The 15,994-nt window shown below is 38.7% G+C and overlaps 1 protein-coding gene and 1 pseudogene across 1 annotated transcript in view; one reads left to right on the plus strand and one right to left on the minus strand.

Annotated features, from left to right (window-relative positions):
- LOC101426431 (paraspeckle component 1) overlaps nucleotides 1-15,994 on the plus strand; it is a 73,657-nt gene that overhangs the window by 12,033 nt on the left and 45,630 nt on the right. Inside the window, 2 exon segments of the mRNA XM_004446710.4 lie at nucleotides 10,025-10,120; nucleotides 13,851-14,047. Coding sequence (XP_004446767.1) covers nucleotides 10,025-10,120; nucleotides 13,851-14,047 — 293 coding nt within the window.
- LOC139436567 (probable ATP-dependent RNA helicase DDX41 pseudogene) lies at nucleotides 827-5,217 on the minus strand (annotated as a pseudogene).

A 15,994-nucleotide genomic window follows, 5' to 3' on the forward strand; every position in this document is an offset into this window, starting at 1 on the left:
TGCTTTCAGGTAAACAGCCTTGGACAGTACGTAAATGTATAAATTAACAAAGTATATAAAAGCATATATAAGTAATAATTGAGTACTATTTTTAAATAAAAGGCAAAAAAAATGGGGTCGGGGAGAATTAGACTCATACCTAGAGCCTTGGAAATGTTCACACTCTGGAGCTACACAGGAATTGAGTGTGCATAATGCTGGGCTCATTCCAATAAATTCTTTTTATTTCTACTTTTTATGATTTATTTATTTTTTGAGATACATAGGCTTGTGCTTTACTGGCAGCTGGGGTGAAGGTGAAGAAAAATAGTAATTATTTGGCAGAGGGAGCAGGCAGCCAGGCCTAGCCTGGCTCGGACCAGAACAGTACACCAAAGATCCTGGCTTCTTGTCCTAGGGCTCTGGGTGGGTGGTGGAGAGCAAGAGAGGAGGTGGCTGAAGCCCCAGGTACTGAGGCCTCTTGGGGAGAAGTGAAGACAGCTGGCTTAGAATTCCACTGAGCACAACACACAGTTGCAAGTTGTAAAGTCCTGATCAAGGTCCTCTGCCTTCATTGTAGGGAATGTCAGCCTGTGCTAGAGTGTTTTTACTTTTTTATTTCTTTATTGAACTACAGAGGCTTGTGTCTTGCTGGCAGGTGTAGGAAAGGGAATGAATTTGTGATTCTGGGGGCAGAGGGAGCAGGCAGCCAGACCAAGTTTGGCCTAGCCCAGGGCAGCTCAGCCGAAGATGCTGGCTTCTTGTCCAGGGAGGTGGTGTGTGTGTCTGGAGACAGAGAAGGTGGTCAGAGCCCCAGGACCTGAGATAGCTCAGGGAGGAGAGCCTCTCAAAAGTCCTTGGAACTGTGGGTCAGGTAGTCCTTGTGGCCGGTGGTGCTAACCTCCTTGGTCTGCATAGCCTCTAGTTTGGGGCAGTTGGTGATATATGGCCCAGCCCCCCTACAGAAGGCACAGCCATGTTTGCCTCCAATGTCCAGCATGGACTCATCCCCTCAGTGCAGCACCTGCACCATGGGTGGCACCTTCTGCTTGGCCTCCAGCAGCAGGCCTTGAAGTCCATCAGTACCAGCTCATCACAGGCCTTGATGATGAAGGTGGTGGCTATGCCTGTGTTCCCTGAGCACCCCATGAGGTTGATATGGTGCATGTAGTTCTTGATCTCCTCATGCAGATTGTAATTGATGACATGCTGAATGGCAGGGGAGTCCAGGCCCTTGGATGTCCTTGGGGTCCACATCTATGGCCATAAGGACATCCTTCTTGCCATCTTGGAATGCCTCAGTTGCCTTTGTCCGTTCATCCTGGTCTGTGCCCCCATGGATGGCCATAGCTTCTACCTCCTTGAGCAACAGGTACTCATGGATGCTGTCCACATCTGCCTTCTTCTGTGCAAAGATGAGCATGGACAGGAGTGTCTTCTGTAGGTACTTGAGCAGATACACCATCTTGGCCTCTTGAATTACGTATTCCACGTCCTGGATGATGTCCACGCTGGTGGCCCTGGTGTGTCCTATATTGATGGTAACGGGCTTTACCAGGGTGCTCCTGACAGTTCTGAATCTTCTTTGGCATATGGCAATGAAGAGCCAAGTCTGCTGCTGGCCCTTGAAGCCCATGTCACTCTTGCAGTTGGCCCATATCCAGGGCCAGGGAGCAGCAGACTTCCAGGCTGACCATATTCTGCAGCAATCTTTGAGGCACCCAGGGGTGGCCACCATCGTGTGCACACCGTATTGGGTGGTCTCCATATGCTCTTTGATAGACATGTCCCCATGCAGACTGCACAGCACAGCAGTAGCAAACTACCTTTTGCAGCAGGTGGCAGTAATACTCCAGGGTGTCATGGGTTTGTCAGGCCAGGTCCCTTGAGGGGCAGATGATGGTGCATAGAGTCCCTCACCTTTGGGGAAGGGTAACCTGTTCCCTTGCTCCAGGCAGAACACGATGACAGGCAAGATGAACACCAGTGTCTTGCCTCAACCAGTGTAATCGATGCCTATCATGCTACCATGAAGAATGGTAGGGATGCCTTGGATCTGAGTGGGCTTCGGGTGATGGATGTCTTTCTTCTTCAGGCCCAGGAGCTGCAGGAATTTCATTTCCTTGAAGCATTTGATGGTTGGTGGGGTACCATCTCTCTCCACCAGGATATGGTACTTTTTTCTGACACGCTTGTGCCACTCCTTAGGCCTATTCAGGGCACAAAGAGGGAATACAACTGGTTTGGATGGGGGGGGGGTGTCTTACTCTAGGCCTTCTCTCTCGGAATTAAAGGCTCAACCCTCAGCCATACTCTCCAGAATCTTTTCTTCCTTTAATTGCTTCTCTTTGATGCCAGTTAAATTCTTACATTTTTTCTGCTGGTATCCTGTGGAGTTGCTTCCCTAGAAGCAGAAAAATGTCTTGTTTCAATTTCATGCAGAAGAAAATTTGCCCTTGATGTTAATGTAAATGGTGTACTTTAATACAGATCATGAAGCTTTTATATTTCTATCAAGTGTGAGTATATGGCTTACAGTGGACTTTACTCATGAAAACTGTTAGCCTCTTGGCCGTTATACAAGCTGGTTTTATTTCAGATTGGTTTTATTGCTCATTTTAGACTGATTATGTATTTCCCTAATGGTCATTGATTAAAGAGAGTAGGGAAGTGGATGTGACTCAAGTGATAGAGCTTCCACCTACCATATGGGAGGACCTGGGTTTGCTCCCTAGGGCCTCCTGGTGAAAAGGAAGACGAGAAATCATGCCCATGTGGGGAGCCAGTGCCCCAATGGGGAGCCAGTGTCCCACAGCAAGATGATGATGCATCAAAAAAAGAGAGGCAAAGTGAGTGCATCAGAAACCAGGAACTAAGGTGGGGCAATTGACGGGGAACCTCTCTCCCCATCAGAGGTCTCCAGGATCAAATCCCAGTGAATCTTAGAGGAGGAAAAAATGAGAAGACAACACAGACAGCAAAAACAACAGGGTGGGAGGAGGGGAAGGGGGAAAAATATATAAATCTTTTTTTTAAAAAAAAGAGTAAACATGAAGTTAATTTTGAAATATAATGTCTATAATAATGGTTTTTTAGAGCAGTTTTAGGTTTCTGGAAAATTTGCAGAGTGGAGAGTTACCTCCCACACAATTCCTGTTAAAATTTTGCATTTGTGTGATATACTTATTACAATTGATTAATCAATATTGATACATTATTAGTAACTAAAGTGCTTGGTTTACATCAGGGTTTGTTCTTTGTATTGTAAAGTTATAATTTTCCTTTTTTATAGAAAAATAGAGAAAATACCGAGTTCCCATCATTCCCACAGTGTTCCTTATTAGTAACATTAGCATTAGTGTAGTACCTTTCTTATAATTAAAGAACCAGTATTATTACAGTTATACTATTAACTAAGCCCATGATTTACATTAAGGCTAACTCTGTATTTTTACAGTTCTGACTTTAAAAATTATTATGGTAACATATTTGCAACTTAAAATTTCCCATTTTTAACCACTTTCAGGTGTGCATTCTGTGGTATTAATTACACTCAGTGTGTTGTGCTGTCATCGACACCATCCGTTATCAAAACTTCCATTACCCCAAGCAGAAACACTACCAAATTAAGGATTAATGGGCACCTGTAATCTGTATTAAAGTTTCTGACTATGAATTTGCACATTCTAATTGTTTTATATAAGTGAGATCATACAGTATTTGTCCTTTTGTGCCTCATTTATTTCACTCAACATAATGTCCTCAAGGTTCACCCATGTTATAGTATATATTCCTTTTTACAGTTATATCCTGCGTATACCACATTTTCTTTATTCATTAATTTCAGGGCTTTTAAAAATAGATTTATTTATTTATTTCTCCCCCCTCCCTCCATTGTCTGTTCGCTGTGTCTCTTTGCGGTGTGTTCTTCTCTGTCTGCTTGTATTCTCATTAGGCGGTTCCTGGAACCGATCCTGGAACTTTCCAGAGTGGGAGAGAGGCAGTCATTCTCTTGCGCCACCTCAGCTCCCTGGTCTGCTGCATCTCTTATTGTCTCTTCTCTGTGTCTCTTTTTGTTGCATCATCTTGCTGCGTCATCTCTTTGCGTGGGCCAGCTCACCTTCACCACGAGGCCCTGGGTGTCCAGCCCTGGACTCCTATATGGTAGATGGGAGCCCAATTGCTTGAGCCACTTCCGCTTCCCACAATATGCATTTTAAGGTTTCCCTGTATCATTGGCAGCTCATTTCTTTTTATCGTTGAATACTATTCCTACATTGTATGGATGTGTCACAGTTTGTTTATCCAGTCATCTGTTGAAGGGCATTTTGGAAAAAATATCCTCTTTGGGAAAAGTGCGTACCTACTGGAAAGTTGTGAATATAATACATAGAACACCTGTATATCTTCTACCTGTGTCCTCTAATTGTTAGCTTTTTGCCCAGTTTTTTTCATCTATATGCATGTATATATTTTTGTTAAGCCATTTGAGAGTCAGCTGCATATTTGATCCCTAAATATGAAACTTAATATGTATTTCCTAAAAACATTGTCTTATCTAAACATAATATAGTCATCACACTGAGGAAATTTAACATTTATTCAATACTGTTACCTAAATACAGTCCACATTTAAATTTCTCCCATTGCCTAATGCTTTTTCCCTTCTTTAATTTAGTGTTCAAGAATCACGTGTTTAAAAAAATAACCAAATAAAAAAACAAAAGAAAAAAATACAGCAAAAAGAAAATAAAAAAGAATCGTGTTGAATTTAGTTTTCATGTGATTTAATTTCCTTTTTAAAGTCTGTAATAGTTCAAAGATGTTGTTTTGCAAAGTGGCCTTCAATTTGGATTTCTTTCCTCTTAGGCTTTAGAGGTGTTTTACTGTTATTACGTATTTTAGCTGTCTTTTTACATCACTACTTATTTTACTAATTTGGGATTTAATGATTTTTGAGAAAGCCAAGAATTTTTCCCTAGTAACATTCTCTTTTTATAAAGTTTTTTTTTTAAGACTTATTTTATTTATTCTCCCCCCACCTCAATGTTTGAGGTCACTGTCTGCTCTCTCTGTCCATTTGCTGTGTGCTCTCTGTGTCTGCTCATCTTCTCTTTAGGAGGCACTTGGAACCAAACCTGGGACCTCCTATGTGGAAGAGAGGCACTCAGTCACCTGAGCCACCTCACCTCCCTGATTTGTTTTGTGTCTCATTGTCTTTCCTCTTTCTTGCGTCATCTTGTTGCATCAGCTCACCCTGCCTGCCCGTCACAACAGCTCGCCTTCTCCAGGAGGCACCAGGAACTGAACTCCCTAGGACCTCCCATGTGGTAGGTGGAAGCCCAGTTACTTGAGCCATACCTGCTTCCTTTTTTAAAGTTTTCCTTCTTGCTTCTTTAAATCAATTTTTATTGAAATTATTCATAAATCATACTTTCCATCTAAAGTGTACAATCATTGACATTTGGTATAGTCACAGTTGTGCATTCATTACTTCAATCAATATTAGAGAATTTTCATTACTCCAAAAGATAAAAAACAAACCCTATCCCTTAATAGTTACCTCTCAGTCTCTGTTCTTCCTCTGCTAATCTATTTCTGTCTCTATAGTTTATTTGTATTTACCTTTTATATGGATGGAGTCAAACAGTATGTAGTACTTGCTGTCTAGTTTCTTTCACTTAGCATACTCCCCCCCCTTTTTTTTTTTTACCATTGATGAAATATTAATGTAATACTGTACACCATTGTCTGTAGTTTGCTTTGGTTGTCTTTTTGCCCATATATCATCCTTAAATTAACATCTTGTAACATTAATGTACATTTGTTCTGTTTAAGACATTCTTATGTACACACTGTTAAACATAGTCATGCGTTTTTTCTCATATCATTAAAAATTCTGCACAGTATTTCAATTTTTTCTCTTACAAATAAATACACCTACCCAGCAACAACTTCATTTCTCCCTCTATCCTCTGATCTTTCTGTATTATGAATTTGCTATTTCTAGATAGTTCATTTAAGTGAAATTCATAGTGTTTGTCCTTTTTTGTCTTGCTTATTTTATTCACCGTGGTTTCAAGGCTTGTGTTGTAGCATGTCTAAGAATTTCATTCTTTCTTGTGGTGGAGTAATACTCCCATTGTGTGTACATTTTGTTTATTCATCTGTTGATGAACACTTGGGTTGTGTCTACCTTTGCCTTTTTGTAGATAATGTTGAATGTTAGTGTACCAAGTATCTGTTTTGTGTTCCTGGCTTCAGTCTCTTTGGGTGTATAATTAGGAAAGGAATAGGTGGATTGTGTGCTCTGTGTTTAACTTTTTGTGTGCTCTGTGTTTAACTTTTGTGTGTTCTATGTTTAACTTTTTGAGGAACTGCCTGCCATATTGCTTTCCATAGTGACTGCAGCATTTTACATCTATAGTACTTTATTATTATTATCTAGATTTAACTGTTCCACTGTTGGTAGATTTTTAGATTATTTTCCTTTTTTGCTGTAATAGATAACCATGTGATAAACATTATAAATACTATAGTACATTAATGTTTGTTCACTCTTTGTTTCCCAGATATAGATTTTTATGGAGAAAAGTTACTATAGAATTTTCTTGGTAAAAGCTTAAATGGCTAAAGATAAACTGACACTTTTTGAAAGATTTAAAAATACCTAGTCAAAGTGATGCCACGAGTATTTTTATGTACTCTTAGTTGCTGTAGAAATTGGTCATTCTGTTTTAGGAGGCATTTATTTAGGCATTAGGTATAAAAACTTAAAGGTCCTTTGATTACTTAATATAATGTTTAGTGATATTATGTAGTATTTAAAGATTACAGGTAAGTAATTTAACTCAGATTTGATGTATTACTTTATTTTTGTCACTTTATTTTAAAAAAACCAAAATACTAGACAAATCTAAATTTATTAGAGAATAGGAAAGCAGATTTGGCTCAATGGATGAGCGCCTGCCTACCATATGGGAGGTCCAGGGTTCAAACCTGGGGCCTCCCGACCTGTGTGGTGAAGCTGGCCCACGCACAGTGCTCATGGGCACAGAAGTGCGGTACCACCCAGGGATGTCCCCTGTGTAGGAGAGTCCCACGTGCAAAGAGTGTGCCCCATAAGGAGAGCCTCCCAGTGCGAAAAAAATTGCAGCCTGCCCAGGAGAGGGGCCGCACACACCGAGAACTGACGCAGCAAGATGACACAACAAAGAGAGACACAGATTCCCGGTGCTGCTGACAAGAATATAAGCAGACACAGAAGAACACACAGCAAATGGACACAGAGAGCAGACAATGCGGGGGGGGGGGGGGGGGGAGGTGGGGAAGGGGAGAGAAATAAATTAAAAAATTTATTAGAGAATTGATCAAACTAAGTATACTTAAAATAGGTTAGTATGTAGTCATTATTTTCCAAAAAATGTCATGATATTGGAAAATGCGGCACAAATGGTAATTTTTATTTTTTTAAAGAAAGGCTATACCATAGAAATATATAGATTAGTGGTTGCCAGGGGCTGGGGAGTAGTGACTGCTAATGGATATGGGGTTTCTTTGCGGGTGATGTTAGCTAGCTGTACTGGTTGCACAACTTTGTGAATATACTAAAAATCACTGGTTTGCATTGTTTAAAAGTGTATTTTATAGTATGTGCGTAACTTAATACAAACTAAAAAGCTAAAAATATGACTCAATTTTGTTTATGGCTGGGCAGATACTGTGTAATAACTGCTCTAAGGCCTTCTTTATATAAAATTTTGATTTGGCAAGTCAAAAGAAGGATATGAAACTGGATATGCTCTGTTACAACACAAATATCGCGTTAATAAACTGATGGAGGAAAGAATGGGAAAGCTCATGTAGATGATTCATCCTATATAAAATTATGCATACCTGGCAGAAAAGAAAGTCAGAAGAGGTATTCATGGAAATATAATTAGAGGTCCTCTCCAAGTAATAGGATTTCCTTTCTTCTGTAAAACTTACTATATTTTAATTTTTTTCTGCAGTGGAACGTTTACCATTTTTGCAATGGAGCTAATGGCTTATTTGGAAGTGGGGGGAAAACAACAAAAATCCTACAGATCTGCTATTTCATTTAACATTATGGTTGAACACTTAAGATTTGTTTCCTTTCAGTCTTTTTCTCTGTATAATATTTATCTACATTTATAAAAAGTAAATTTAATTACACAGAGCTGACAGAATTTGATAGGTTTTAAAAGTTGTTGTTAGCACCTAATGATGAAAGTGAAATAAACAAGGGAGAAAATGGACAAAGGGAGCATCTGCAGAGAGTGGTAGCTATAAATCCATAAATACTTTTTAATGTATGTCCCAGTAAACAAGATAGGACAAGACATAGTCCCTTAAGATAACCCTTGTGCACCACACACCTGAGTCTTTTTGTGTTCTATTATGTGATAAACATGGTTGTGACTATCTTTGCTTAAAGTGTCTCTTTTGAATCAGAATTGCACAAACAAGGTGACAAATAGTATAAATTTGTATATATGAGTTAAGTTTCTTCTCAGAAGGCTGTACCATTCCAGCATTGCTCCTTGACAAATGTACAAAACTGTCTAGTGACCCATATAATGTCATTTTAGCCCTCTCTAACTTTGTTCGCCATTTCCTTTGGTTTCAAAAAATTAATCTCACTGAGTCCATGTAATTCTATCATGTTCTGAGTGACAGATGATCTGCTTAGCACATTTTCCTTCTTTGAAAGCCTCCTTTTCTGATTTTTCTCGGACTGGAGGATGAGGTGCTTCTGGAACTGAGAGGGATGTGCTTTTTTTCTCTTTGCTGATCTTTGGTCAGCTATAGTTTTTCTTATCTAGTGCTGTTATTATTCTGATTGTAATCCTGTCTTGGTTTCCAGTGGGTGAATGGTTCATACACTGCATCATCTTTGTTTTGGCGGTGGACAAATTTGCATTTGAAATACTATGTCTGTTGGGTTGTCAAGCTAAGGGAATCTCAGATGCTTTCTCATACATTAGTGGGTTACAATTACTTTTTCTTCATTACAGTCTGTTGTTACTTGTTAGCTATGAGGTTTCAGGTCTTGCCCTGGAAATTGAGGCCCAGTCCCCTTTCTTTCTGTTGGGTTCCCACTCAGTTTATCTGATGATTCTGTCTCTCTTTCCTTTGGCTCAAGATACACCACACCTACTTCTAATTCTTCTTTTCTAAATCTCTTTCCAATAACAGGAGTAATTTTTAAAATAACTTTATATCTTTGCTTTCCCTATAGTTTAATATCTAAAGACTATTAATCTCAGGATCTTTGTGTGTAAAAGGAAGTTTTGGAATCCAAAAAGCCCCTTCACCTCTCTATGTTTTACTGTCTCAAGTTGATAGACTTTTTTCCTCTCTGAAGCAGTTCTGTTCTGAAGTTAATATAAAAAGTTTTTATTCCTTCTTTAATATCAGTATATCACTGCTCTATCCCCCACCTCCCTTCCGCACTCCCCCACCCCCATTGCACTTAGGAAATTGTAAAGAAGATGGGTTTCTGGCCATGTATTTCAGCCATTCTTCTTGTCTCTCCCTACCTTCCAACTTACTCCTTGGATCTCCTGTTTTCTTCTGGCTCCCTACCCCTTGTGCGTAGCTGACATCTTTTAGGTCTTGTAGAGTGTAACATTTTTGTAGAAAGACTTCTGAGTGAGGCAGGTAGACACATGGGCAGAGATGAGGGTTTTTGAGGCAGATGAACATGGGAATGATGAGGGCCACTATACAACATGAATTAGGTATTCTTTTTTATTATATGTTGTAAATGTTAATGCTGGTTGCTAATTGTCAATTTGCTTTTCTGTCATGTTGAGACTTCTCACTAAAAACAAGCGTTCTGTTATTCATCTTTGTATCTACCTGTGCCTGGTTCCGTAAATATTTGTTGACTGACTTTATGAATATATGTGATAACTCAGATATTTTTCTGGGTATATCTTGGAATTATTTTTTAAAAATCCAGAAGGAGTTAATTCTAGGTACTTCATTAATTTTTATTAATGCTTTTATACCCATCCAGGACCCCTCGTCCAGTCATTGTGGAACCCATGGAGCAGTTTGATGATGAAGATGGCTTGCCAGAGAAACTAATGCAGAAAACTCAACAATATCACAAGTAAGGTTTTATTAATAAAGGTATTTTATATGTGTGCTGTCAAGGGATTATATCACATTTGTTATCAAGAATTGTTGGATTATAGGATGTTCTGTTTAGTCATAGAATGTGGTGGATAGAGTCGCCTATTCTGTGGAATGCTAGTTGTCTTTATATGGGTAAAATATTTTATTTAGAATAGTCTCTGATTTTATAACTGGGGCAGGTCTGGGTGGGTAGAGGAGACTGTCAGTAATGTTTGTTAGAAAAGCAGTGAAATCTAGGAGTAATGGAAACGTTTTAATTTAGTATGCTTTAGGTACATTATGAGTTAAGAGGAAACTTACAGGAGGTGAGGGCGGGGAGTTCTGGTTAAATATCCACAGTAACCTGGCACATGGTAAGAACTCTTAAGGATAAAAAAGAAAAATAACCAGTTTTTAAAATGCTGTATAATCTTTACCATTGCTTCTTTCACTTCATATGAAAGGAATATTCTTACATAAATTGTATGGATGCATGTTGTTTTCTTTTAATCACTTGTTTATAATAATAAAATAATAAAGGTGTTGTAACATGTGTTTTCAATCATGAATTCAAGAAATATTGGAGTGCTTTTGTGCCAGGCACTGTTGGTAGGTACTTGCAGTGCAGCTTTGAAATGTTTCTGCTCTCATGGTACTTAACGTTTCTGGTGGTGGAGACATACAATAAACATGGGAATCAAAAAATTAAATCCACTTTAAGCAGTAAGATGTACTGTAAAACTATACTAGGATATGATATCAAAGGATGTGCATATTTAAAGTTGATAAGGGGAGTGGGTGTATCTTAGCACCTGCTTCCCATGTACAAGATCCTGAGTTCAATCCCTGGTACCCCCTTTAAAAAAAATTAATATTTGTTGGCAGATTGTTAATATTTGCTCCAGAAAGAAAGATGGTACCAGTTTATTATTCTTGGTACTTGTATAAAAGTATTTGTTTTTCTTCATTAGAGAAAAAAATGGGTATTAAGATTTTAGGATTTATCTATGTTCACAATGGTATTTTATGCTTATTATTTCAATTCGCAGTCTTAGATTGCAGTTGAATGTTTTTCCTTGAAATTGATTTTCATAACAGATATGAGTGCTTACAAATGCCTGGCACTGGAAATACATCAGTGAATAAAAATAAGCCAAAATTTCATGCTGGTTGGAGGTGGAGGAGAATAAATAATAAAATAAGTAAAACAAATACGAGACAAGTAAGACATAGACAAATGAGTACTGGGGAAGAATAGGTGATGTATGGCTGCTTTATATAGGTGGTTAGGAAGGGCCTCCCTAAGAAGGTAAGGTATTTGAATATAAAAATTTGAGTACTGAAACTTTGAGAGAAGTAAACTATAGTCAGGTAGGTATCAGAAGTTGGTGGTGGGGTGGGGTGGAGTGGAGTACAGTGCTCTCAGCGGGAAGTATATAGTAACTTATTGCCTTGGTGTGAGAAATATACCTGGCATGTTCCAGATACACTAAAGAGGACAGTGTGGCTGGAGCAGAACAGGTAAATGGGGAAAATAGTGACTTGCTCTTAAATTTTAACAGGATCATTCTGTTGTTTCAAGAGTAGATTGTCAAGGGACATGGAATAATCACCGTGGAGGCAGAGAGAAGTGGTCAGATTCTGGGCATGGTTTGAAAATAGAGTCTGAAGTTTGCTGATTAATATGAGGATGTTGAGAGAATAAAAAGGAGGACAAGGTTTTTGGCCCTAAGCAACTAGGATTATGGAAATGGCTAATGACTGATTTGGAAAATCCCGTAGGAGGAATGGATTTGGGGGAGGAAGATTAGGAACTCACTTTTGACTTTTAAGCTTGAGATGTCTATTTCATATCCAAGTGAAAGTGTCAGGTAGTTGGATTTGGATTGGAGCTGTCTGGGCTGGAGTTATCAAAATGTAAATAGTCAAAGGATGGGACCGCTGGAAAACTGCAATATAGAGATATGTGAGTTTGGGGGGGACCACCAGGAGAATGTGTCCTGGAAAGGAGAAGAAAGTATGTCAGGAAAGAAGCATTGGTGGTACAATCAGTTGTAATTTATGACCATTTTAATTTAGTATCATTTTTCAAAGACTTAATGTATTTATCTTTTCTGTTCATAGCCTGATAGAAACTTTTTGGACTTACAAATAAGAGAACTAAAATTAGAAGGGTAATATTACAAGAAGTGAAATTTACAGATAATGTTTGTTTTATATGACTTAATTATCCTAGGAAACTTTAAAAGATCTAGGTGTATTCCCAATTGTACTACTAAAGAATTATGCTACAAGGGGGTGTTCACAAAGCCTAAGAGCAGAGATTAAAATTCAGATCCACCTCCCAAAACCAATAGTGTTACAAGGGTGGTTCCCTTGGGAGAAAACGAGAATTTTCATATTTATCATAGCTGATCTTTGATTTATAAACTGTTAACTAATAAACAGTCTTTCCAGAAAAATTAGTGGTTGCTAGATTCCCTTGCTTGTTTCTTCTCCCCAGGCTACAGTGGTTTCAAAAGAAAAATCCAAAACTGTTTCCAAAGTATGGAATACCTAGATCCTGGCTAACTTTGATTTTTGTCATATACCTCTATAGATCTTTTGTTGTTGTTGTGGGGATTTTTTTGCTCATAATCAAACATTTTTTGAAAAACTGACACCAAAATAGGGGATCACTGCTGTTTCCAAACATAGTTTGATTAACTTGATAGGTTTACTTGAGTAACTGAATTGATAAAGGCATTCTGCATGTAAAACAAACTCAGGAAGTTGGGAGTCTGGCCTTTCCTCCAGTAGGCTGGTACAACACTGTGGAGCAGCCTACACAAAGAACCATTGTCTGAGTATGGCTGAAAACTGTAGTAATCTTGTAGCAACCTGCACATTTTACACCCATAAAATAAGAATTTGGACTTTGAATTAGCCTTTTCTTTTTATGTTTTTTTTCTTTTCCTCTTCCAAGGACAGACAGATGTAGTAAATCTCTAGCCAAAGGCATGTTGATCTCTCAAGCCCAGCCTTTCAGACACCCCTAGGGAACCTTCATAGATCTTTGAAGCTATTTATTGTTACTACCTCTCTCCTGTGACAACCTGTCCCCTGATCTCCCAGATTTATCCCACCCATAGCCATTCTCTTCCTAGTCCAAAATAAAAAGTTAAAACTGCAAAGCATCTATACTTTTACTGATGTGATGGGGATTTTGTCCTTGTAAGTACTTTTTAAGTAAAGCTATGGTTGTCAATATTAACTGAAGAATATTTTTGAAATTCATGTCCATTTTTAGTCCTTAATTTTTTTGCCTAGCAGATTAAACTGCACATGACAATAAATGCTAGCTGCTTTTATTACCATCTTTAGGGGGAAAATTTATTCAAGACAGTTGACTTAAGACACATTTGATTCATGTCTTATGAAAAGTTGTCATTTTACAGAAAATCAGGAAGCCCTTATTGGAAGTAATAATTAGAGCATTACTTTAGTAATGTAGCCAATGTGGCTTAGTGGTTGAGCACCAGCTTCCCGTATACGAGGTCCGGGGTTCAGTCCTCTGTCCCAGTACTGCAAAAAAAAAACAAAAAAAACAAAAAAAACAAAACCTTGACTGATACTGTGCCTTCAACATTATAAGTGCTCAATAAATGGTCTGTCATTTGTTGTTACTGTTTTTTTTTTTAATGATTTAAACATATATTTCTTTATGTTTTTAAATGTAACTTTAGGGAAAGAGAACAGCCTCCACGTTTTGCTCAACCTGGGACATTTGAGTTTGAGTATGCATCTCGATGGAAAGCTCTTGATGAAATGGAAAAGCAGCAGCGTGAGCAGGTTGATAGAAACATCAGAGAAGCCAAAGAGAAACTAGAGGCAGAAATGGAAGCAGCTAGGCATGAACACCAATTAATGCTAATGAGGCAAGGTAAAAATTGGTTTTCATATTTATGTGGTATGATTTTTTTATTTCCTTAGGTTCATTTGTGTGAGCCATGGGTATATATTCCTATTTGACTTGCCATTTAGGAGTCAGATACAGACCTGAAATTCAACATGTTAGAAACAAAAACACCCCTTTTTGTAGTGGGATTCCTTTAATAAAATCCAAAAATTGGTCATTTAGAAATAACTTTTTTATCTATATTTAGTATTGTTGGAGACAGTTCAAGGTTGGTAATTTTGGCCAGTAGCAAATACATGATGCTGCTAGCAGAAAGAGAAGCACAAATGTAATGAACACCGCTGAATTGCGTACTTGAAAGTGGTTAAAATGGAAATATTATGTTGCATATGTTACCAACATTATAAAATTAGAAAAGCACAATGGGTAATTCTTGGTAGGGAGATATGGCATAAAGTCACAAATCAAGATTTTGGTTTGGTGGAAAGAAGAATAAGGATTATTTACTCCTTATGAAAGATTACAGATGAACAGTCTTTGGCAGAGTTGAAAAACATTCGTGTACAAGTGAATATGTGGGGCTTTAGGAGGAGTCAGTTCTTAATAATTTGCAAGAAAATTTTAACCACTTGAGGAGAGCTAATTGAATTTCTTTGAGAAATCGTAGCTGGTGATAATTTTCTCATTTCTACTGATCATATACTTAGCACAAAGATGAGCTGCATAAATCTCAGAACTGCACTTCTCTTTTCATCGCTCTAGGTTTCTTTTGAATGCCCATTTATCTTTGTTTTGTTTTGTTTTTTAAAGATTTATTTATTTATTTATTTTAATCCCCCCCCGTTGTCTGTTCTCTGTGTCTGTTTGCTGTGTCTTGTTTCTTTGTCCGCTTCTGTTGTCGTCAGCGGCACGGGAAGTGTGGGCGGTGCCATTCCTGGGCAGGCTGCACTTTCTTTCACGCTGGGTGGCTCTCCTTACGGGGCGCACTCCTTGCGCATGGGACTCCCGTACGCGGGGGACACCCCTGAGTGGCGCTGCACTCCTTGCACGCATCAGCACTGCGCATGGGCCAGCTCCACACGGGTCAAGGAGGCCCAGGGTTTGAACTGCGGACCTCCCATGTGGTAGATGGACGCCCTAACCACTGGGCCAAGTCCGTTTTCCTGTCTTTGTTTTAATCTCTCCCCAACCTTGTTTGTTCTTAAATTCTCTGTCACTTATCTTCTCACCTATCCATGTTAGTGTTGTATTTCTAAAGTAAGCATGTGATTGCTTTTTGTTTTGTTCCGTGTATGTGTGTGTGTGTGTGTGAGAAATTTGTACATTGTAGCAAATGCTTATCTACAGTCCCTTGGCTGCCAGTGGAGGACAAGGCACCACATGCTTATCTGGGTTTTTGTAATAACCTTTTTTTTTTTTTTTTTTGAGGTACTGGGCACTGAACCCAGGACCTCGTATATGGAAAGCCATCGCTCAACCACTGAGCCATATCACCTCCCTTGAGTTGGTTATTTTTATTTGTTTGCCTGTTGTTTGCTTTTTTTGTGTTTAGGAAGCACTGGGGGATTGAATCTGGGACCTCCTGTGTGGGAAACAAGTGCTCAGTCGCTTCAGCCACATCCGCTCCCTCTGAAATAATCTTTTTTTTTTTTTTAAATAAACTTTAAGGAGATTTTAGATGACAGGAAAGTTGTATTGAAAGTATGAGGGATTCCCTTGTACTCCTCCCTCTCCCACATCATCCCTATTTTTTTCTTTTAAGATTTATTTATTTATTGCTTCCCTCTCTCTCCATTGTCTGCTCTCTGTGTCCATTCTCTGTGTGTTTTTCTGTGTCTGCTTATATTCTCATTAGGCAGCTCCAGAAACCGATCCTGGGACATTCTGGAGTAGGAAAGAGGCAGTCATTTTCTTAGTATCACCTCAGCTCCCTGGTCTGTTGGGTCTCCTATTGTCGCTCCTCTGTTTATT

This window comes from Dasypus novemcinctus, chromosome 15 (assembly GCF_030445035.2).
Source record: "Dasypus novemcinctus isolate mDasNov1 chromosome 15, mDasNov1.1.hap2, whole genome shotgun sequence".
Lineage (NCBI taxonomy): Eukaryota > Metazoa > Chordata > Mammalia > Cingulata > Dasypodidae > Dasypus > Dasypus novemcinctus.